Source organism: Spermophilus citellus (genome assembly GCF_964194105.1).
Source record: "Spermophilus citellus genome assembly, chromosome: 3".
Lineage (NCBI taxonomy): Eukaryota > Metazoa > Chordata > Mammalia > Rodentia > Sciuridae > Spermophilus > Spermophilus citellus.
In genome coordinates this window covers 216,571,857-216,596,439 of record NC_138184.1, presented here as the reverse complement: position 1 = coordinate 216,596,439, position 24,583 = coordinate 216,571,857, and the positions used below count along the sequence as shown (strand labels likewise).

The 24,583-nt window shown below is 36.7% G+C and overlaps 1 protein-coding gene across 3 annotated transcripts in view; it reads right to left on the bottom strand.

Moving 5' to 3' along the window:
* The window catches only part of UBN2 (ubinuclein 2), a 91,212-nt gene extending 67,144 nt beyond the window's left edge, over positions 1 to 24,068 (bottom strand). For 2 of the 3 annotated variants that reach the window (XR_014021297.1, XM_081288483.1), the window contains exons 1-3: positions 22,700 to 24,068; positions 16,590 to 16,682; positions 1,579 to 1,680 (exon numbers count right to left, since the gene is read on the bottom strand). Coding sequence is in view for 2 of the 3 variants with exons in the window: in XM_081288483.1 (XP_081144609.1) it covers positions 1,579 to 1,680; positions 16,590 to 16,682; positions 22,700 to 23,167 (663 nt within the window). In the remaining variant the exon portion in view is untranslated. The remainder of the gene's footprint in view (positions 1 to 1,578; positions 1,681 to 16,589; positions 16,683 to 22,699) is intronic. The other variant, XM_081288484.1, reaches the window with a different exon arrangement.
* Between the last annotated feature and the right edge of the window lie 515 nt (positions 24,069 to 24,583).

Sequence of the window (24,583 nt, the reverse complement as noted above, 5' to 3'; positions counted from 1 at the left end):
ATAACATAATAGTAATCAATTGATGGTAATCAATATGCCAATATACTATATATATTCATTTTATTAAAACCAAAAACATAACAAAAAAATACAACACCAAAAATCTCTTAAGCCTTACCTCCAGAAATTCTAATTAAGTCTGAGTTAAGACAAAAATCCCCAGATTTTTACCCCTGATTAAGAACCATTCGTTTAACATAAAGTTTTCAGTACTAAACCATTAATTTAATATAATAACTTTTCATTTTCCTTTTTTTTCTTTTGCCCTCATTTTCCCTTTTCTTAAACTTATTTTCATTCTTAGTTTGGGAAAGAGAGGAAGACAGAATCATTGCTAACTACACATCTGGAAACAAGCATCTACTAAAATCGTGATTCTTGAAGGACCTAAGAACAAGCACAGCTTATCAAAAACAACAATCTAGTACAACGCCAACAAACCATGATTGCCCACCAAATCCAGCTGCCAAGAAAAAGGATTTCATGTTTTTTAAATGGTTGAGAAAAAAATTACAAGATTCTGTGACACATGAAAATTACACAAATTTAAGTGCTGGGGTGTAAACTCAAGTGTGAGAGTGCTTGCCTGGCATATGTGAGGTCCTGGGTTTGAGCCCTAGCCTGAGAGACAGAGAGAGAAAGAGAGAGAGACAGACAGACAGACACAAGACAGAGATAGAGATAGAGATAGAGATAGAGATAGAGATAGAGAGAGAGAGAGAGAGAGAGAGAGAGAGAGAGAGAGAGAGAGAAAATATAAATAAATTTTAAAAGAATTTGAGGGGCTGGGGTTGTGGCTCAGTGGGTGAGGCACTGGGTTTGATACTCAGCACCACATAAAAATAAATAAATAAATATAAAGGCATTGTGACCACCTACAACTAAAAAAATTTTAAAAAGAATTTGAATATCAGAGTTCATCAAAAACATCTCATTATAAATGCCATATTTATTTGCTTAAATATTGTCTGTGGCTGCTCTCACACTATAATGGCAGAATAGCTGTGACAGTACCATATGGCCCACAAAGTCTAAAATATTTACCATGTGGCCCTTTAAAGAAAAAGATGTTTGCCAAAACCTGGTCTAGTATAGTAGTGTAATGACCCACTGTGAGCCAACCCAACATTACAAAATTTTAAGTCTTCAGTATGCCTTAAAAATTTTTTTAAAAATCTTTAGGGGCTGGGGATGTGGCTCAAGCGGTAGCGCGCTCGCCTGGCATGCGTGCGGCCCGGGTTCGATCCTCAGCACCACATACAAACAAAAATGTTGTGTCCACCGAAAACTGAAAAATAAATATTAAAATTTTTTAAAAAATCTTTAAGCAGTAAATATGGCTTTAAAAAGCACAAACAAGGGCTCAGGTTGAGGCTCATGGCAGAATGCTTGCCTTGCACATATAAGGCACTGGGTTCGATTCAGCAGCACATAAAAATGTATAAACAAAATAAAAATACTGTGTCCATATATAACTTAAAAAAAGCATAAACGAACACATTCATTGAACAAGTTAAGTTACCCTTGACTTCTACTATTCCAATAAATTTGCTGCTATATTAAAGACATGTTACTCACAGCCTCTGAGTTATCAATAAATGGATCTGTCTCATCATAGCCAAAGCCTATGTCAATTAAATCTTGTAGCCGATCCTTCCGGTGCTTACGGGGTTTCCCACCCTGCAAAAAACAGACACATTAGACTGATTCAGTACTCATGCTGTTTCCATAAAGTTTAAAAAGACCTATTCAAAGAATTCAAATAATTTTTGTAAATAAATCCCTGCAGATGGTTAAGTCTTCCCATACCTTATATAAGTAGCTATACTTAGTAACTTGCCTTCACAGCTCAGAGTGAGAAAAGAGGAACAAAGTAACTTTACAATGGAAAACCTGCCCAACTTTACATCAGCCAGATGCCATCAACAGGAACAATGATAAGTGGATGGCACATATCCCTGATATATGATAAAAACTGCACTTCCCTTCTGTGGGTCTTCCTCTCAACTGCCTATAAAACTAGCCCAGCCATGAGAAAAACATCAAACAGACCAAATTGATAGTCTATTAAATAAGTTCTCCAAAGCTGTTAAGATTATCAAAAAAAAAAAAAAGAAAAAAAAGAAAAATCTGAAAAACTGTCATAGTCCACACCAGCCTAAAGACACTAAGACTAAATGAGCTGCGGTATCATGGATAGGATCTAGGAACTGAAAAAGTACATTAAGGAAAACTAGTAAAATCCAAATAAAGTTTAGAGTTTAATGGTAATATATCAATGTCGGTTCCTTCATTATAACAAACATACTACATGAATGTAAAATATTCATGTTAGTGGGTGAGGACTATATGAAAACTCTTTGTATTATCTTGTTTAACTTTTACTTTTTTGGAATTTGGAATTAAACCTGGGGAAACTGAGCGACAATCTCCAGCCCTTTTTATTTTTTATTTTGAGACAACATCTCACCAAGTTGCAGAGACTGGACTACAGGTTGAGATCCTCCTGCTTCAGCCTCCCAGATTATTGGGATTATGAAAGTATGCACTGCTATGCCCAGTTCTAAATTGTAGCTTTTCTGTAATTTAAAAACTATTCTTAAAATTATTTTTTAAATGTCATATAATCATACACATAAACACAAGAAAATGATAAATGAGTGCCTACAAAAACTGATGAAATGAGCTGGGCATGGAGGTTTATGCCTGTAATCCCAGTGACTCAGGAGGCTGAGGCAAGAGGATCACAAGTTCAAAGCCAGCCTCAGCAACTTAGCAAGACTCTGTCTTAAAATAAGAGTTAGGGATGTGGCCCAGTGGTAAAGTACCACTGGTACCCAAAACAAAACAACAACAAAAAAACCACATGGTATCAAAAACTGGTGAATCAGAATAATGTCTGTGGTCTGGTTAGTTGTATTGTGCCATGTTTATTTCCTAGTTTTGTAACTGCAGTTATATAAAATATTACCACTGGCAGAAGTTGGGTGGTAGGCATAGGGTCTTTTTTACTATAGTTGCAACTTCTTATTAGTCCATAATCCTTTTTTAAATAATCATTTTTAAAAACTAACACAATGTCAAAACAAACTAGTTCCTGTAGATTCCACTATTCAGATGATACTTTATGGAGCCTTTTGACTAATCACAGTATAAAGAAAAACTCACTTATGTTTGTGTGCACACATACACATACACACACACACTTTTTTATTTTAAAATAAATGAGTTAGGAATGTGGTTCAGTGGTAAGTCTACCATAGCTCAATGACAGATGGGCCAGAACCATTAAAAAAAAAAAAAAAGTGTGTGTGTGTGTATATGCGTGTGTGTCTGTGTATGTGTGCACACAAACATACTTGCTTAGCCTATAGTTTATTTTGGATTTTTAAATTTTAATTTTTACTCACTCATATTCAATTACTCATTCTAAGCATCCTTCTAATGTCTCCCTACCCCATTTCTTTCAGACTGGGTCAGGGGTGAAGAAGAGGCTCAGAAAGGTGAGGTAAGGGGTAGGGAAGATAGAAGATAGCACTCAGGATTTTGCCTACCAAAATGCTACCACTGAGCCACAGCAGGCCTTGTGGAAAGCAAGAGATTTAAGATGTGAACTTCCAGAGCCGGGGTTGTGGCTCAGTGGTACAGCACTTGCCTAGCAAGCGTGAGGCACTGGGTTTGATCCCCAGCATCAAATAAAAAACAAATAAATAAATAAAATAAAATAAAGGTATTGTGTCCATCTACAACTAAAAAAGTATTTAAAAAGAAAGATATGAACTTCTATGACCTCATTTCATTTCAGTCCTCACAGTGAATATGTGATTCTAAAAGTTAAAGAGGGACACTTTTATGCCACATGACCCTTAAATAAAAGTTGTTTGCTTCCATGTAAAGAAATTATGATCTGTTCCAGTGCTTGAGAGGAAAAATGGTGATACTAGACTTACTGAGAGATATCACCAACAGGGTGTGATCCCTTTCTACGTGATTTGCAAAGATAATTCTGAACAAATGCTATGTTTGTATTCCACATAATTGTTGAAAACCTTACCCCAACATGAGCTATGGCTCCACGGTTTGCTTTTAAGTGGACAAAATACTATTACACTACCATCACTACCAAGAAATCCCTATGGTATGAGGTGAAGTGGTGGATTCCTTATTTATTATTATTTTAATGACAGGTTCTCACTAAGTTGCCCAGGCTGGCCTTGAACTCATTATCTCAAGCAATCCTCTAGACTAGCCTCTTTAGTAGCTAGGATTACAGGTGCATACACTTTGGTTCCCATATTTTAAAATTTCACAATTTAGGTAAGTTTCAAAAGCAATTCTGGGGCTAACACAGGGTGGCAAACTTGTTATTATGCTAAATAAAGCCACTGAAAACATAATTTCAGAACAACAATCTTTCTCAAGGAATAATAATCATACATATATGCACATGTATTAATTAAGCATGTACACAGAACATGCTTAACTACACAACACCCACACTAAATTGTCCCTATTTTTCTCATTTTGCCAGATCTGCACACTGGGACCTTTACACCAGGTTATAGAATTACAGTAAGAATCAGATGTCGGGGACAGAAAGAATTATTTCTCGGACAGGAGTTATTCTACTGAGGAGAAATTACACAACAAGCAGAGGAATATATAGGACTTTTATCCTCATAGAGGGAGTTTCATCCTCATAGTAGGGGCTTGCAGAGGGAGAGAAAGACCTAGAATCTATATAAAAACTCACAGACAAAACTAATGAAGAAGTCTAGGCCTCACATATTAAGTATATTCAAGTTATAGGAGATAAAATAGTTATGGTAGGAATTTAAGAATAAATATCTGAGTGGACAGCATTGTGCAGAAATGGAAAAAAAAAGCAGCATTAAATTCAGTTGGGGAAATGATTTATAAATCAAATAAATAGAACTGAAGTAAGATAACAATTTTACCTTATCAAATTATAAATTTATACAGATGAGGGCTGCTTAAATACTGCTAAAAATATACCAATATCTTTAGAAAACAATCTGAAAGCCTCTGACAAAACTTTATAAAACTCTTCTATTTTCTTCTTTTGCTTCTTCTGTTTTCTAATTTTTCTATAAAGTATTACTTCATAATGAAGTATGCTAAAACAATTTTTTAAAACCCTTTATCCTATGTCATCCAATAATTCTACTAAATTATATAGTTTATTTCAAATCACTACTTAGATTTAGAAGTATCTGTTAAGGGTTGAGACAGCAGCTCAGTGGTAGAGCACATGCTAAGCCCATTTGTGAGGCCCTGAGTATAATCTCCAGCACCAAAAAATAAAAATAACAAAAAAATCTGATAAGACTTATACTACAGAAAATAATATGTTAAAATATCAGAAAGTTTTTCCAGGGGCTGGGGTTGTAGCTCAGTGGTAGAGCACTTGCCTACCACATGGGAGGCAATGGGTTCGAACCTCAGTACCACATGAAAGCAAATAAAGGTATTGTGTCCATCTACAACTTAAAAAAAACAAAGAAAGAAAAGAAAGTTTTTTTTTCAGTGAAAAGTTCTTGTCTTCAAGAATCTTAAAACAAGATAATTATTCCACAAATTAAATTTTCTAAGCATGTACCTCACACTGGCCTTATGGATTTTATAGTATTGTAAAGAGGGGAAAGATTAAACAAATAACTACAGCAGTGATAGACAGCAGAAAGGAAAGATGCAGGTTGTATGGAGACCTTTTTTTTTTAGTTTTAAGTGGACACAATATCTTTATTTTACATTTATGTGGTGCTGAGGATCGAACTCAGTGCCTCAAGCATGCTAGACGAGCTCTCTACCACTGAGCCACAACCCCCAGCCCTTGTATGGAGACCTTTCTAACAGAGTCTCTGGTCAAAGCTTAACTTACTCATTTATGCACAAACAAGGCAAATGAAATGAAGCACCGAAGGGATTAGAACAGGGACATAACCCCCCAAAATTAGTGTTGTTGAACAAAATCACCATGGGTATCACATAGAGAATGAACACAAGATAAAACAGAAAGGAAAAAATGGAGATTTGAAAGTCACAGGTTACTAAAGGCATAAAGTGTTGATGGTGCTGATGACAACACTTACCGAGTATTAACTTTGTATTAGATCCCATGTAAGTACTATTATTTTTTAATTTCATGTTCAGCAAATAGGAAAAACAAAAGCTGACTAAGGACAAGCAACTTGTCTAAGGTCACAAAGAAGTGGTGAGCTAATCTTCAAACTCATAGATGTCTAGAAAAATTCTGTAAGAGAAGTTATAAAGACTAAGGGGTCCTATTTTAGATGGACACACCTTAATCTCAATACACCAAAACTGAAATCAGTGTTTGCACTGATGTTTGTCTCCATATTAATTCCTCTCCCTTGGCATTCCCATCCATTTTGTTTATTCTTACCATTTTTCTGCCTTCAAACTTCATACTGGCTAAAATTAAAGTGACAATAACAATTATAAACAAGGATATAGAACAATTTGACATCTTGTACATCACTAATGGGAATAAAAGTGATATAGCCATTTTGGAAAACAGTTTGATAGTTTCTTATAAAGTCAATCATACAGTTATACCTTGTGTCCTAACAATCCCACTCTTACATAAATATACACAAGAGAAATGAAAACTATATCCATACAACTATAACCCTAATGTTTAAGACACCTTTATTCATTACAGCCTAAAACTGGAACCAATATAATGCCCATCACGTGGTGAATTGATAAACAACTGTGATATATACATAATCCATACAACAGATTACTACTCAGCAATAAAGAAGGAACTTCTGACACACGCAACATGTAGATAAATTTCAAAAGCACTATGCTCACTAAAAGAACCCAGACAGAGACATAAGATCTATTGATAGGAAACTGCAAAAGCAAACAAAACACTAAAGTAATAGGAAATAGACCGGAGGTTGCCAAGGGCTAGGGCTGGAGGTAAGAACTCTGTGGAGATGTTCAAAGGAACTTTGTGGGATGACAGAAATATAAATATTCCTTATTAAGACTGTAGTAGAGGTTACAAGATTATATGTATTTGTCAAAAATTTAATCAATTGTACACTGCAAAATCAATGAATTGGGGCTGGGGTATAGCTCAGATATAGCATTTGCCTATACTGGTTCAATCCCCAGTGCTAAAAAAAAAAAAATGATAAACTATATTTATTTATATATTATACCTCAATATGACCTTTTTTTTTTTTTTTTTTTTTTGGTACCAAGGATTAACTCAGGGGCACTTCACTGTGAGCCACATCCCCAGCCATATTTTGTATTTTATTTAGAGACAGGGTCTCACTGAGTTGCTTCACACCTTGCCGTTGCTGAGGCTGACTTTGAACTCATGATCCTCTTGTCTCAGCCACTCCAGCTGCTGGGATTACAGGCAGGCACCACTGTGCCGGGCAATAATGCTCATCTTAAAAGCCCTTCATTATTAACCTTTTTATCCCCCAGAGTGCTGAGGATCAAATCCAGGATTATTATTTCTATTTCAAGTGTCTCTCTTATTAACTTTCATTCATATAATTATTCACATTCGAAGACACAAATTGGTGTGAATATACTATGTATACAACCAGAGATATGAAAAATTGTACTCTATATATGTAATAAGAATTGTAACGCATTCCACTGTTATATATAAATTTTTAAAAACATAGAAAAACAAAGGGTCAGCCCCAGGCTGTGTGTCACATTTATAGCTTCTTTCCAATTCTAACTCTAAAGTTAGAAAGCTGGCCATTGTTTTCACCTAAATGTAATGAATGCCCTAATTAACCTCTCTTCCCTCAAACTTATCCTGCATAATACCAACTAATTAATATTTCTAAATAACATTTTATATCATTTCCCTGCTCAAAATGCTCCAGAAGAGTCCTATTTATCATAAGATAAATTCAAAACCCTTATATGATACCAGTTAAATACGTTCTACAGGTTGACTCAACCTACTTATCCAAATTTTTTTGTTACTATTTTGTAACATGAACACTTTGATTCAAACTACATACTGATGCTCCTACAAACACACCTGCTTATCTTTCCTTATGCTTTCCACTTATGTGGAATAGACATAACTCCTCTGAATTCTGCTGTCCTTCACAGTCCAGACCTGGAAACAATACAATGTCCACCATGTTTCCAATTTTTCTTCCTAGAGGCTTTCTAATTAAAATCATGATTACTTTTTTCTGCTCTCCTAATTCAATTTTGTTTGTTTTTGGTTTTGGTGTAGGCACAACTAGCTGCCTATTAATATTCACCTGGGGAAAACAAAAAACAAAATAACAAACAGTTTCTGTTGTAATAATCTCAATCATTCATATGCAGAAGAGTAAACAGTTAATAGGTAATCAGATTTAGGAGCATTTTATTTTAGTCAAGATGATCAGTTTGTTGCCACCAGAAACAATGACTGCTAATATATGAAGTCAATTGGTAGTGTTATTAAGTAAGTATGAATCATATTAATGAGAGTACACAGAGCTAAAACTTTACTTGATCTTAATAGTATTAATTTGGCCAAAATGCATCCCAAAACATGATCTTACAAGTATAAGATCTTCACCACACATTCATTATATTAATGACACCATCATAACAATGATAAGTGTATAAATTACATAAACTGACATATCATTCAATGCTAAAAGACATTTAAAAACAACATGGCAGATGAATAGTTATTAATATAGAAGGTAACAAAAACAGTTTGCCAAATGTTATTTACAGGTCACTTTATTCACAGAAAAAACACGATGGTATTTACTAAATTTCAGAAAATGTGTTTAATCTAACTGGAAACAATATGGAGACAATATTTAAATAACCAGACATTATTCTCTCCTCTATCATTGAGCAAGATGATCTCATTTATTAAAAAACAGCAATATAAATCTGTAGATATATACAAAATGCTCAAAGACTACATGACCATGGTTATTACTGATAGAAAATGATATAATTGAAGGCAGTAGTGAATATGACTTTGGCTTAATAGGCATCATCTGAATTTGTTTATTAAAAACAGGAACATCTTCATATATTACTCAGGTAATTTAAAAAATATTTTTTATTGCAAGAGTAATGTAATTGCATGTTGCATTTTTTAAAGCCTTGAAAGGGTATACATCAAACTATAATCAGTGGTTATGCCTAGTATTGGGCTTATGAATGATTATCTGGTTTTTATTTTTCTGTATTTTTTCATTTGCATATACAAACAAAAAAGAACTTTGAAATGTGTATATGCTTAAGTACACATAGCTCTCTGGGACAGAAACTCAAATAGTAGCTCTCTGAGGAGAGAAATGGTTAGCTGGGAGTCAGGGATAGGAGAGAGTTTTCTTTTTTTTTTTTTTTTTTTTTTAAGGTACCAGGGACTGAACTCACCCCCTGTCAAAAAAAGAGCAAAGTATTTATGTATAACCTATTACCCTGTATACTTTAAATTATCTCTAGATATCTATAATAACTAACACAAAGTGAATACTATATAAATAGTGGTTGAACTATATCACTTATGGAATAATGACTCGACCACTGAGCCCCATCCCTAGCCCTATTTTGTATTTTATTTAGAGACAGGGTCTCACTGAGTTGCTAGTGCTTCACTTTTGCTGAGGCTGGCTTTGAACTCATGATCCTCCTGCCTCAGCCTCTGGAGCTGTTAGGATCACAGGCGTGTGCCATCGTGCCCAGTGAGAGACTTATTTTTTATCATATTACCTTTTATATCTTTTGAGTTTTTATTAAGTATATGTACCACCCATTTAAGAAATTCTTAGGTTTAACCAACCAAAGTTCTGGACTTCTAGGGTTCTGCCTCCCACCTATTCTATGGAAAGAATTCTTGACAACCTGCATTTGACACAATTGTACAGGAGAGCAACTTTTTCTCCAATCCCAGGCTTGGTACCACTTATTAATAGCTTTCTATCAAAACATTTCATATTAAGCACATCCCAGTTCCTACCATCACAGAGGCCACTAGGGTACATTTTTCTGGTTTCAGTTTACTTTTCTTCACCTTTTGGCCTCTGGCAAAACTATCCCCTCACCTACCTTCTGCCATTCCTCCCCTTTTCTATTCTCCAACCTCCAGTTCCTAATTCTGCTAAAATCCAATGATGTGCAAACTATATAAAAACTTGAACCAAATTCCTAACAGTTGTGAAAAAGAACATATATATTAATTTATAACATTAAAATTTTATCTGAAGGAACTCAAAGACAGATTGGCAGGGAGTTGTCTTTGCTACCAGATAAACACATTTAGAATTGCTCCCTCTTCAGCATCCTTAGTAAACTCCCTATAGAAAATCAAAGTATTACTTGATAAATTTTCTGGACCTTTGCTATTATTGATATTATACAGGTTATCTATTAAACAGATCTTATAAAACTAATTATTAAATAATTAAATTATTTAATTATTTATTTCTAAACAAAAATAATTAAATAATTTATTTCTAAACAAAAAAACCCTCAAAGTTTGCTGAATCTAAAATAAAGAAACCCCTTTAAATCAATCCCTCTAGGTACTAGTTCACTATGACTCAGAATATTACTGAGTCATTAGTACCTGCCTAACTTGATAATCAGTGTATCAAGACAATGCAGTATGATTACTAAACTGGAAAACAAAGAAGATATTCTTAGAATAGTACCCCTCACTACCTCTAACTAATTGTAAATGAAACTAATAACCAATATTCACTAATCACATACAGCAGAAGAAGCAAGTAAGAGATACCGATTCCTAAGAAAGACTCCCATCTTACTACTGACTAATAAGCATCCCTTAGTCACCAAAGCTTCCCTATTTGCCCAAGCCCTGCCACAACTTTATCTCTTTCTATCTATTCACTTGCCAGTAAAATCACTGGAAAGAAAGCCAAGAGTTGACTACACAGCATAGCAATACTATACAGAGATTTCTATAATTATCACTTACAGACAAAAGTCCTTCATGCTAAATATCCTAAAACTGCAGATTCTCAACAATTCTAAAAGAAGGTGAAAAAATTTATTTAGCTCAAAGAGACCATGGAATTAAAAAGGCATGTCATAGCACGCAATCAGAACTGGTAACTGCAATAAAGAAAACTACTATTTGAGCTAGAAATTCTACTTTGCCTTTAAGACCCCTCTTCCCCTTCTGGTGTGTTTTAAAAAGTTATTTTATATTTTTACTACATAGAGTCATCTCTCAGTATCCTGAATTAATTCCGTGATCCTTCACAGATAACCAAAAATCTCCAGATGCTCAATCTCTTATACACAATGGCAAAGCATAGCTAACTGGGTACATTGGTGCATTCCTATAAACTCAGCAACTCGGGAAGCTGACGCAGGAGGATTTTAAGTTCAAAGTGAGACTGGACAACTTAGCAAGGCCCTCAGCAACTGTGTCTCAAAATAAAAATAAAAAGGGGTAGGGATGTAGCTCAGTGGTAAAGTACTCCTGGGTTCAATCCCCAGTAACCCTCACCCCCCACCAAAAAAGGGCAAAGTATTTACGTATAACCTATTACCCTGTATACTTTAAATTATCTCTAGATATCTATAATAACTAACACAATGTGAATACTATATAAATAGTGGTTGAACTATATCATTTAGGGAATAATGACAAGAAAAAAGTCTTTACATGTTCTGTACAGGTGCAATTTAGAGGGGACTGTATTTTTGATCTGTAGCTGGTTGAATCCACAGATGTAAAAACTGCAGATATGGTGGGTCAGTGGTATATAAAATATACTGCTGATCTACAGAACACTAAACACACTGGTATTTGTGTTTTGCAAGTAGAATTTATCTTGTGGTGATGTTAATAAGTTTGTCCAAACTCCTTTAACTAGAGACCTATAAGTTGATCCTTAGAAGTCAGACCTAATGTTATAGACAAAACAGGAAAACCAGACCCTAGGAAATCCCCAAGGAAGTTTTAACTCCTAAGCAGATATGATTAATTAATAATGAATAACTGATATAATTCTCAAAATTCCCAGAAAGAGAACATAAATGTTTGTATAACATCCACTTATATCAGTACTACATTTGAGAACACTTTTAAAACATAATACATAATTATTTTAAGTACAAAATTATATTTATTTCCATTCAACTAAGTAGTATTTATTGTGAAGAAGTCACTTATCAAGTATTGTAGTTTTTAAAATACTACAATTCTTTAAAATCTATCTGAACAAAAATCAATTTTATAATCTACATCAAAAGAAATCAAGATTTTAGAAATATAATTTGTCTTTGAGTAAAGTTAGTATTATTTAATCAACTGTTCTATTTATAAGCCTGTTCAGAATTTCTTTAATATTATTAAATCTATCTTGGCCTCATATGAGGTAATACTGGGGATTGAACCCGGGGTGTTCTACCACTGAGATATATCACCAGCCCTTTTTTAAATTTTAAGCAAGGTCTATAAAAAATTGCTGAGGCTGGCCTTAAAGTTGAGATCCTCCTGCCTCAGCCTCTGGAGTTGCTAGGATTAGAGGTGTGTACCACTGTGCCCAGCTTGTCCTCTCTTTCAAAATAAGTGTACAGTTACTAGTACTCTTTGAGTCCAAAATCACACATAATTAAACAGTAGGCAGAATATATGTGTTCCTATTAGGGAATCACTCATAACCAAAGTCTTAACTGAGTCCCTGACAGGCATGAGCAGTATGCTAGACAAACACTTTTATTCAGATTACTGAATTTATATTTAATTCTAAGAGCATGATCTTTCATGATAGCTGGGGTAACAGAAGCAAAATAAGTCAGAGAAACCTTCCAAGCATCACAGGTTATCCTATATCTTACAAAGTGAAGAAAACAAATCTATAACCATTAAACGGAACCTCATTTCCTGTTTGAGAGCATAGATGGCCTCAAGAAAAGACATATACCACCTAGAAACCATCTAAAAGTTGTGTGGGAATCTGGAATTTTAGCCTAATTGGGAAGAGTAAGGTTCCCATGCCTTCTGAATCCTGCTTCCAGTAACCAATGAGACTAAGATGGAGTTTATTGAGAAGTAGAAATATTAAAACTTGGACTCACCTATTTTAAAAGATTTACATACATATAGTATGCAATCAGCATACTCTATTAGTAATATTAGTATACAAATGTCAACAGGTACTGATAAGTATTTAACAGAACATTGCCCTTTACCCAAAAAACCATGTACAAATTGTTAGTAAACATGAATTGTCATATTATCTGAACATAAAACATAGAACCATAGCCATAAAAATGAGATAGAATACAACAGCAGGAACCCTGTAAATGCAATTTTACAACTTTATACTCCCTACAATTTCTGGTTTCCAACTAATAAAACACCTGTATTTGCTACCCCTGAATATCCATTTAAGAAATCTTTTGTGATGACCCAGAGCCAGATGAATTATCTTCTCTCAGGTTACTTCTGGCCTCATAATTTTCTTAAAAGTTCCAAATAATGTGTGTGTGTGTGCACGCATATATATATATATATATATATATATATATATATATATATACGCACACACACACACATATAAATTTAACACAGATATGATAATTATAACATGCATTTAGGTTCATGTACATAAAATTTCACAATATAGTACATTGTAAATCTCTAATTAGAATGGAAGTGAAAGTAGGGAAAATAAAAATTTAGAGAAGAATCATACCACATTAATTTAGGCTCTAATAAGAGTAGTATTTCAAGTGGGATGCAGTGGCGCGTGTCTGAAATCCCAGTGACTTGTGAGGTTGAGGCAGGAGGATCACAAGTTTGAGGTCAGCCTCAACAACTTAGTTGAGACTCTGGCTGGCGGGTAGGGGCTGGGGATAGCTCAGTAGAGTGCTTGCCTTGCATGTACAAGGCACTGGGTTCAATCCCCAGCATTACAAAAAAGAAAAAGAAAAAAAGAGAGAGTAGTATTTTATCTGGGCATAATGACAATGTTTGGATATAGTCAAGTTGTTTGGAACTCAATCTTATATACCACACAACATCAGAACACAGGTTTTTCTATGCCAAATGCTAATCTAGGGGACCCCAAGAAGATTATTGCTAACTTGGAGGCAGCACGTCGTCACACGCTGAGTCACATTACAAGTCAAATCATGAGTCACACTGAGTCACGTTATGTACAGGATCTTTTCGATTTGCAAAGGGCAATTCTAATTTTTTTTTTTTATAATCCATGGCAAAACAACAACAACAACAAAAAACACCCACTCTAATTATCAAGCTGGAAGAAGTGGAATCTGAAAATTTAGTGACACATAGCAAAATGATAAATATATAAAACTTTGACCAAGTCTTCCCCTTATATAAATTTGTCTTGCAGATAAATTTGAAAATGTATAAAATGACACTTTTATAAAATAATTTACAGTAGCATCATTTAAAGAGCAAAAATTTTTTAAACAACCTAAACCATGTGGGGACTAGTTAAATAAACTGATATTTCCATAAATAAAATATCACACATAGCCAGGCATGGTGGCGCACACCTGTAATCCCAGCAACTCGGGAGGCTGATGGAGGAGTATCAAGAGTTCAAAGCCAGCCTCAGCAAAAGCAAGGAGCTAAACAACTCAGTGACTCCGTCTCTAAATTAAAAAAAAAAAAATAGGGCTGGGGAGGTGGCTCAATGCCCCCGAGTTCAACCCCCGTACCAATAAATAAATAAATAAATAAATAAAATAATTAATTAAATAATTTTAAAAGCCTTAAATAAAAAGAGCATATGCTCTTTGTTCTGAGAAGTAGAAAAAAAAATCTCTAAGATATAGAAAAATGCAAAAAAGTAAAGAGCACAAGGATGTGTAGTATTCTGAATACATGTATAACAAGTGGGTGGCATGGACTAGATGTGTGTGCATATTTGTGTATGTAATTGTATATGTATGCATATATATGTGCATATACATATTCATATGTGTGTATACATATGTATATGGAGGGAGAGACATGCACATATAACATCTCTAAAAGGACCCACCCAACACTTGCCTAGGAAGTGGGATTAAATGAGTGGGAAATACAATAAAGAAAATTAAAAAGAAAATTTGTCACTTTATTTCTTAAAAAATTTTAAACCATGTAAATGCACTGCTTGATTAAACACATTAAACCAATGTATAATTTGTATACAAAACACAGCATTTTAGGACTTATACATAGCAATACAGTATAATCTCACAAAGTTACACTATAATTAAAAAATTACAAATTAGAGTTAACAACTTTTACTATCCTTTTTATTAAAATACCCACCAGTTCATCTCTAAATTTATTATTATATAGTCACAGAATACAGACCCAGAAGGGTCTCTGAAAAAATCTTGAAACTTGATTTATTAAAAAATGTGACCCTAAGAGGCTAAATAACCTTACCTAAAGGACACAGTCAGCAGGTAGCAAAGTAAGCCTAGAAACTGACAAAAATTCTAATCTTTTCTTGTATATTTCTTTTTCTTTTCTTTTTTTTAAAGAGAGAGTGGGAGAGGAGAGAGAGAGAATTTTTAATATTTATTTTTTAGTTCTCGGCGGACACAACATCTTTGTTGGTATGTGGTGCTGAGGATCGAACCCGGGCGGCACGCATGCCAGGCGAGCGCGCTACCGCTTGAGCCACATCTCCAGCCCTCTTGTATATTTCTATCACCCACAAATGGTTTCTTAATTACCACAAGGAGCCACCAAAAAGTCAACCATGTTGCATTTTGAGGATAATATAAATGGCAGGGCTAGTGTGAGCTGATATCCTATCTCTATAAAATACTTCTCAATGTTCATGGAAGAATCAAAAGGGATCTGGTTTTCTCATCTGGGTTATTTTTTTAGCAAAGTGCCAAAGAGTAGTTAAAGCCACAGTTAAAGATGGGGGATTGGGGAGTTTCTTACAAATTATACTAGAAAATCTGAGGCAATAAAAATCATTTTTATATAAAATAAGAACTAATATGGCTTAGAATATAGAATGTACACGAATATTTAAGATAAACAGACGCTTTCAAAGAAATTTTGTGTTGCTTCTGATTGAGAATGATTCAAATGACCTACAAGTATAGCTCACACACTAACTCTCTTAAACTTTTAAAAGAAAGGTTCAAAAACTACTACACCAAGGGAATTAAAACAGAGTGCTTCCCCATAATGGAAAAGGCACAAGGTTAGAGCTAGATAGTATGGATGTGCTACCTGTTCTTGTCACTGTGAAACACAGATCAACTGGGCTCAGAGCCTATTTCTTCATCTGTAAAATATGGACAATATTACTTATCTTGTGGTATTGTTATAAAAACTGGAGATAATATATGTTAAGTCAGCTTTCTGGACTCTAGAAGGACTATAACAAATGGTGTCTACTACTACAACCATCACAAATGTAATCAAACTCTTACCATTCATTTGGGTTCAATTTGTGAGAACAAGATAAGGCAGGCAATGGATATTTTTAAACCCTCCCAACCAGCCATGAAAAGAAAATAGAACAGTAGGATAAAACCACCTATCCAAACACTATTATACTCACATATTTCATTTCAAACTTCTTAGCCAACATTTCTACCTCTTGCTTCTCCCGATGCTCATCATTAAATGGGTCTTCTGAATAAACAATCTTCTTCTGATTCAAAGTGAATAGGAAAAAGAAATGAAAGTATTAGTATTACTTCAACTATTATTATTATTGATATACATTAACTACTTCAATTATCTTTCAATATAATTGAATATGAAATTATATTCAATAACATTTAATGTATATTCAATAATTATACATCATATAATTACTTTAATTATTATCATTCACAGTTGAATGTATTCTGAAATTTAATCAATAATGAGAATCACTTTTTCCTACTGCAAACAAGCAAATTAGTAGGATTAAAAGTAACTAAAAAAGAATTGTTGATTCATAACAAGAAAATATTTGCAGTTTTGGTAGACTTATATACTTCTAGCTTTTTGGTGTCCAAGAATGTAACAATCCAAACTGACTCTACTTGAAAAATGGTCATGCGATCACCTCATCCAAAATAATAAGGTGAAAATTCCCCAAAACATTAGGTAAAAATGAAAACATACATAACTCCAGCTTGATATCTTCCCTAATAAAGCTTAACTGCTTTGGTCAGGAAATGTCTCTAAAAGAATGTCTAGAAATTAATTAGAGTAAACATTTAATCATCTATGAGTTATTACTCCAGTATCTTCAGCCTCCCCAGCTTTCTGATGAGACCCAGAATCAACAATTTCTATATCCTCTCTATCTCTTGTCAATGGATATATGTTCAGGGAGTATATACTATTTTTAAACAAAGGTAGAAAAGACAAATAACTGCGAAAAGTTTACATTACCATGGCTTTCTTTTAGCAGGGGACAGTGAAATTTTATTGTAAAATACGCAGTTCAAAACGCACATGCGCCGGGCATGGTGGCACACGCCTGTAATCCCAGCGGCTCAGGAAGCTGAGGCAGGAGGATCGCGAGTTCAAAGCCAGCCTCAGCAACGATGAAGCGCTAAGCAACTCAGTGAGACCCTGTCTCTAAATAAAATACAAAATAGGGCTGGGGATGTGGCTCAGTGGTCATGTGCCCCTGAGTTCAATCCCCAGTACCAAAAAAAAAAAAAAAAACCCCACAACACACATGCACACACACACAGGCAGAGAGAGCGCATGCTTGCACCCAACAACTAGGATCCTATATTTACCATCTGTTTGCCAAAACAAACAAATCACAACCTTTACTCAGGTTCACTATTTCAGCAGACACAATTTTATATATGGTTTTCAATTTACACACACAAAAAAGTCAAAATACAGAGCTTTTTAAAAATATTATTTTTATCTAATTTCAGACAATTGATTTGAAAGTAAATTTTTAAAAAGAAAGACTAGATGTTTTGCTTAAGTGGTATCTTTGATTACTTAAAAATGAAAGTATGGGCCAGGCACAGTGGCGCACACCTGTAATCCCAGTGACTCGGGAGGCTGAGGCAGGAGGATCACAAATTCAAAGCCAGCCTCAGCAACTTCCCCAAGACCCTGTCTCAAAATAAAAAATAAAAAAAGGGCTGGGGATGTGGCTCAGGGGTTGTGCGCCCCTGGGTTCAATCCCTGGTACCCCCCCCCCAAAAAAAAACGTATATTACAACTCGAATACTGTATAGATTTGGGTGACCATGAAGGACAGGGGGAAAAAATGTAGAAGAGGCAAAGATTTCCATACTTTGGAACCGAGATGCTTCATCCTAGATATAAAGGCTGAGATATGATCAGTCTAAAACATCTGATAGGAAACCATGGGCAGAATGAATACAAAACAATTCATCACAATTAGGTCATTAGAATAAAAGGATACTTCTTAAGGCTTAAAAAGTTTACTTTAGAATAAATTTTTATAACTGTAATAAGTAATAAATTTGTAGAATGCCTTATCCCAGTTGGAGTTATCAATGAAAAATATAAACATTATCCAAAAGAAAATAAACTAGCAAGAATACACTGGTAAGGAAATAAGAAATACTAGACATGTTCAGGTATAGCCTTAAGGCTAAAGTTAAGGGACAGTGAGCAATAACCATGTTCTGCTATTATTATTTTAAACTGCCCCTTCAAGTCACTGTGAAGTCCAAATAGTACGTCTTTCTACCAGTCTGATCCATTTCATATGTGTAGATATCCACACAGGGAGCTATATTTTTATTTTTATTAAGAATCATCTTTAGGGGCTAGTGATATAGATCAGTTGATAGAGTGCTTGCCTCTCATGTACAAAGCCCTGGGTTCAAACCCTAGCACATACACAAAAAAAATCTTTATGTGTTATTCTAAAATATTTTATGTACTCTATACAGGTTTCAAAGAATATTTTTATTTACTCCTGATGGTCCATAAAAATAAATTTAAGAAAATGATTCATTTTTCCTTTTTTTAAAATATTTTTTAGTTGTCAATGGACCTTTATTTTATTTATTGATAGGCAGTGCAGAGAATCAAACCCAGTGCCTCACATATGCTAGGCAAGCGCTCTGCCACTGAGCCACAACCCCAGCCCAGATTTATTTTTCTTTTATAGTTAAAAATACCTCTCCTCCTTCAATCAAACTGAAGTATGATTCTTTTATTTTTTTTAGGTGAAAAAATAATCCAAAAATTACCAGCTACCCTAACTATCCATGTGCAAAATTTTGCCCTTTGCTCTTATTAACATCATTTCCTGATCTTTCATACATCTTTATCCAAAATATGCAATGGAACAAACAACAGAATGCCAGAGAATTCTTTTTTAATATTTGTTTTTTAGTTGTAGATGGGCACAATACCTTTATTTATTTATTTTTATGTGGTATTGAAAATGGAATCCAGTGCCTCATGAGTGCTAGACGAGCACTCTACCACTGAGCCACAATCCCAGTCCCAGAGAATTCTTTAGTACTACAGTTACTTATTTTTCTCTTTATAGTAAACATCCAATTATTCATGTTCACAAATTGGTGTTTTGGGTAATGAATTTTCTGTTTACTAAGAATTTAAGTTTTTTTTCTTGTGTTTTGATTTACAACAAGTTTTTTTCCTTGTACATCAATCACTGCCCAAACTAAAACACACTATCATTCTTCAGACAGAAATGGTGAACAAATCTATCAGGATAGAGATGTCTACACTGCCTTGGTCTCATCCTGAACCACCTCAGCCACAGCACATTCTGCACAGAAGCATCAAGGAAAGCTTTAGTCAACTACATCCAGATGACCTGAAAGGTGGCTTTGCTCTCTATGTTTTGCCAGTATATTCTATTTAATTGTGCTTTTCCTCATTTATAAAAACTGGTCATAGAAAAAGTTTCAGTTGACTTGTGTTTAACTTTTCATTTAGCATTTATAAAAGGGCTGATTCATTTTTTCCTTTTTTTATGGGTGCATTACATTTATACATAACGGAAGGGGAGTGATTTAAATGCTCCCCCATATAGATGGTATTCACAAGTACCACTTTTTCCCTCCAATTCCACATGTATCAACTTTGGCATCTAGAGCTGCAATTTTATTCAGTGATAGATGGCTGTATAAAAAATTTAGAGCCGTTTCCTTCTAATTTTATAAGATCTCTTTCTTCCCTTTCTTCTGATATTTACAGAACATTATGTTCAATTACAATAACCCAAAATTAAAACTACTTTGAAAATATTATATCATCTCTCAAAATATGTGGACTATTCCCAGGAAAGGAGAGGAATATTTGGGAATCATTACTTTCCAGGCTAAGCTACTCATTTTGCTTTCGGATGGCCTCTCTTTAGGATTTCCTGTCATGGAACTATGATGATTTTACTTAAACAAGTGCTTTCTACTATTTCTTATGTACTAACTGGGAGAAATCACAAGAAAATCTGGTAAATTTTTGTTGCAAAAGTATTTTGTATCTATAGTGAAGCAAAAAAAAAAAACTTGTGGAATGATAAAAGGCATATGGCTGAATGTATAATGATAAAATTGGACCAATTAACCCCTAAATGAACATTATGTATACAGTAAACATAAACATCAAATTATTCATCTTTCTCCTAGAACATGAAGGTATAGTCACACTCTATAGGACAATGTCTTAGGACACAGCAGGCACACAATGGTATAGGGGTATAGGAAGCAAAGTAGTAGACTATACCACCTAGGTTTGTTAAGTACATTCCATGATGCTTGCACAATGAGGGAACTGCAAGTGTCCTATCCTTAAACACCACATGACTGTTAATAGTTGTGATATCAAAATGTTAACAAAAGCTAGGGTGTCAAAATAAGCTTTCTTCCCTGAACTTGTTTCTTTTTGAAAATTATAAATACATATTGATTTATCATGCCATGAACATTACAGCATAAAGAAGGTCATTAAAAAGGTCTTTATATTTGTACCTTGACTTTAACTTGATTTTGACATCATGCTCTAAATTTTAACCAGTATTAGTTAACAGTCAGACATTTTGCTTTACTATGCATCTCTATTACAATGGAAAAAATACTAATAAAATTAAATATAATCACTCTGTGTGTTAGCCTCATTTTTAAAGTAGGGACAATGATTCTTTCCTAATGATTTCTGTTACACTAAACCAGATAAAACAATGTATTCTGCTTGCAACTTTGTCTATCACATAGTAAGAATTCACTATACATTAGCTGGTATTATGTATTTTTATCCAAAGATAATGCTTTTTATCTGTAATTTATGAAAATTACAAAAATTGCAAGCCTACTTAGATTAGCAGGTCTAATACAATTTACTCAAAAAATACTCCATACACTTTCAATTTTCTTTGGGAAAAAAATGACATCACATTTATCAAGATGAGGGCACTAAGGGAGGACAAAATGTTATGTGACAGTGACCAAAATAGTCCCTACCCTTAACAAAATTAATTTTCCTTAAAATCATTTAATAATTATTTGACCACACATTATTTGTAACTAATGATCAAAAGATTACCTGGCTACAATATAAACAAAATATGGCGACAGTGTTTAATGATACTTTTTGACTAAAGAGCCATTCATTTCAACTACAGATAGATGAGGAAAACAAAACCAAGTGACTTCTGGAGTCCATTAGAGACCCATGCTAAAGCAAAAGGCCATAATCTCTAAAAACAGAAGACAATGTTCTCTCTCTCTCCTCTTTCTCCGTCTCTGTTACTCTATCATCTCCCTTTCTGACTCACTTGCAAAGATGAACCCACAACAATAAAAATTACAATTACCAACAAACCGCTGTTCCAATTCCCATTGTTCACCAGTTCCATCAAAGGTATACCTATGTCTTTTCAATAAAGTTTTTAAAATTTCAAAGTCAAGATTTTTTTCCATCATACTTCACAAATTACAATGGCCAAGTATAATATCCTACAACTCAGAGATATAAATTAATGATACTCAAATGAGAATATGATGAGTGGCACCCAATAAAGCAGGAGAGACACCCACCCATTCAATGACAGCATGAACAAACTCCATCAAAAATGAAATTTTTAAAAAGATGCTAAGACGTTTGCCAATACGAGAGGGGGAAAAATAAGTAATCAGAAAACTAACCAATTTCTCCATTCCTAAAGTGGAATCCCTATTCTCTGAAAATGTTAATTACTCTTAAATCCCCTTCAATTAAGAAAAAACCACCCGCACGCAAACCTAGCTCAGCAGCACAGGCGCCATGCACCACAGTGATGAAGATGAGGATGAGGGGTTACACAATCTCTCGGCTTCAGGCTGGGGGGCGTGTCCCCCAAGGTTTTCTCTTCCTAACTATTGGAAAGACAGCGGCAGCGCCACAAGAACCCAGCCACACGGCTCGCAGGGCCCCAAGATTTTGTGTAGGGAGCAGAAAGGAAAGAGGAAAATCCGAGGTTTCGAAAGGTGCTGAGAAAAACAGGCGCGGTGCGGTGTCGCGAGGAGAGCCTCGGCCACCCCGGGGAGCTGAGCTGCGCCGCGCTCCCGCCCGGTCCACCCGCTCGGCCGGGACCCTCCACCCCACCCTCGGGGTGACCAGGACGCGCCGGGGGCTGTCCCGGGGTGCAAACCAGCCGGGGGGAGGCGGCGGGTCCTGAGGCTGCCCGGGTCTGGGGCGGGAGGGAGGAATCCTCTGTACCCGTTGTTCTCCGCACAGCAGCAGCTCCGGGTAACTGAACTCCACGCAGCTTTCGTCGGTGGGGTCCTTGAGCACCAGCTCCAGGCGCACCGTCTCCCGCGGAGGCGGCGGCTGCTCGGCGCGAGAAGCCGACTCCAGCGGCGGGGGCGGCTGCAAGGGCAGCTGAGGGAGCGGCGGCGGCGGCGGCTCGGGCCGTGGGGGCTCGCGCTGCAGCGACATGGGCGGCTCGGCGCGACTGACCTCGCGCTGGGGGAACGGCTTCTCCCGCGGCGGGGGCTGCGCGTCCGAGCGGGGGGCCGGCTCCCGCGGGGCCGGTGGCTCCGCCCGGGCCGGCTCGCGGTACGGCTGCGGCTCCAGCCGGGGGGGTTCGCGGGGGTACTCGGGCTCGCGCTCGGCCCCCGGGTATTCGGCCTCGCGCCGCCTCACCGGTGACAGGCTAATGAACGCCACTCTTCGCGGCTCCGCCATCCCCACTGTTCTGGCCCTTCGCTTTCGCTCGAGCCGGCGCTCGCTTCTACGCCGCGCTGCGTGCCTGTCCGCTCTTCCTCTTGTTCTCCGTCGCTTTTCTTCCCTCCACCACCTTCAGCCGTCTCCGTCGACGCCACCGTGAGCGTGGACCGTGCCCTCTTCCCCGCTACTATGTTCTGATGGGCTCTACCGCCATCGCTAGGGTCGCCGCAGCCGCCATGTTGGATCCCCCACATAAATAGAAGCAGGCCGCTGAGCGGGCGCATGCGCAGAGAGGAGACGCTCGCGTCCACCGTCGTGGTTGTTGCTCAGTTTTCCTCTTCTCCTTCCAACAGTCTGGAGTCCAGACAAGCCGGCGGAAGTGACGTCATGACCCGGCATGTTTCCTTGGAAACGGGGACGCTATCGGCTACTTTCCTCTGAGGGAGGGATCTGGGGTTTCCCGAGTAGCTTCCTACACGCACCCGGAAACCGAGATGCGCTTGGGACTCTCCGAGGCGAGCGTCGGGATGTGCCCCGGACCAACCTCGCTATGGCGCCGGGTCCCGCCAGACTTTGGCCTTCCGTTCCCGCCGCGAGGGAGTTGGGCTGTCAGCTGAGTATTCCGGAGTTCAGGAGAGAGGAGGGGGGCGCTCCGCCCGCCCGCTGTGCCTGCGTGCCCTGTGCCCGGGCAGCCCGACTTATACCGGGAAGAACCGAGGTGGCCAGCGCCACCGGACCCCTGCCGGAAGCGCGGCGCTGACTCCCACGCGTGTCTCCTCTAGACTGGTTCTCGTTCGCCTCGCTCGGCGAGGGGCACTGTGTAAAACTCAGTAAAGCTCTCCAGTTTGAAAATTGAACGAGCAAATATATTCATTCCTGTATTCATTCATAAGGCCTAAATTGTTGAAATAAATAGGATTCAAACTAATTTAGGAGGATTTGGTGTGGTTTAGTCGACGCACCCTCTGAAACTGCCGAATGCTCCGTTTCAGGGCGGGGAGGAGAGGGGAGTGGACACGCCTTCTTGACGCACTGAGAGAAACTAATTGGAATTCAGATTTTAAGGCGTGAGAATCGCTGGCCGTTAAAACTCATTCCGAAGAAAGTAAATTTGAGGGCTCGCCCTCCACATCCTCCAAGGAATCTAAGCCCTCCGTAAATTGTACTAACTGGATTAACTATTGAGGATCCTGAGTGTGAAGGCAGATGTTCTGAGTAGGTTTTTGTTTTTGTTCTTTTACTTTCTTATGTTGAACCAAGATGATGATGGAACCTATGATTCCAAAGGTCCCCCCTAGCTCTTAAAAGCTATCTTTTTTAAATTTTATTATTATTATTATTATTATTTTTATTTTTATTTTTTTTGGCACTGTGTTTACCTCCATTTTCTCCTTTCCCTCCACTCCTGATTGCCATTAGGGTCTCATTTTAGGA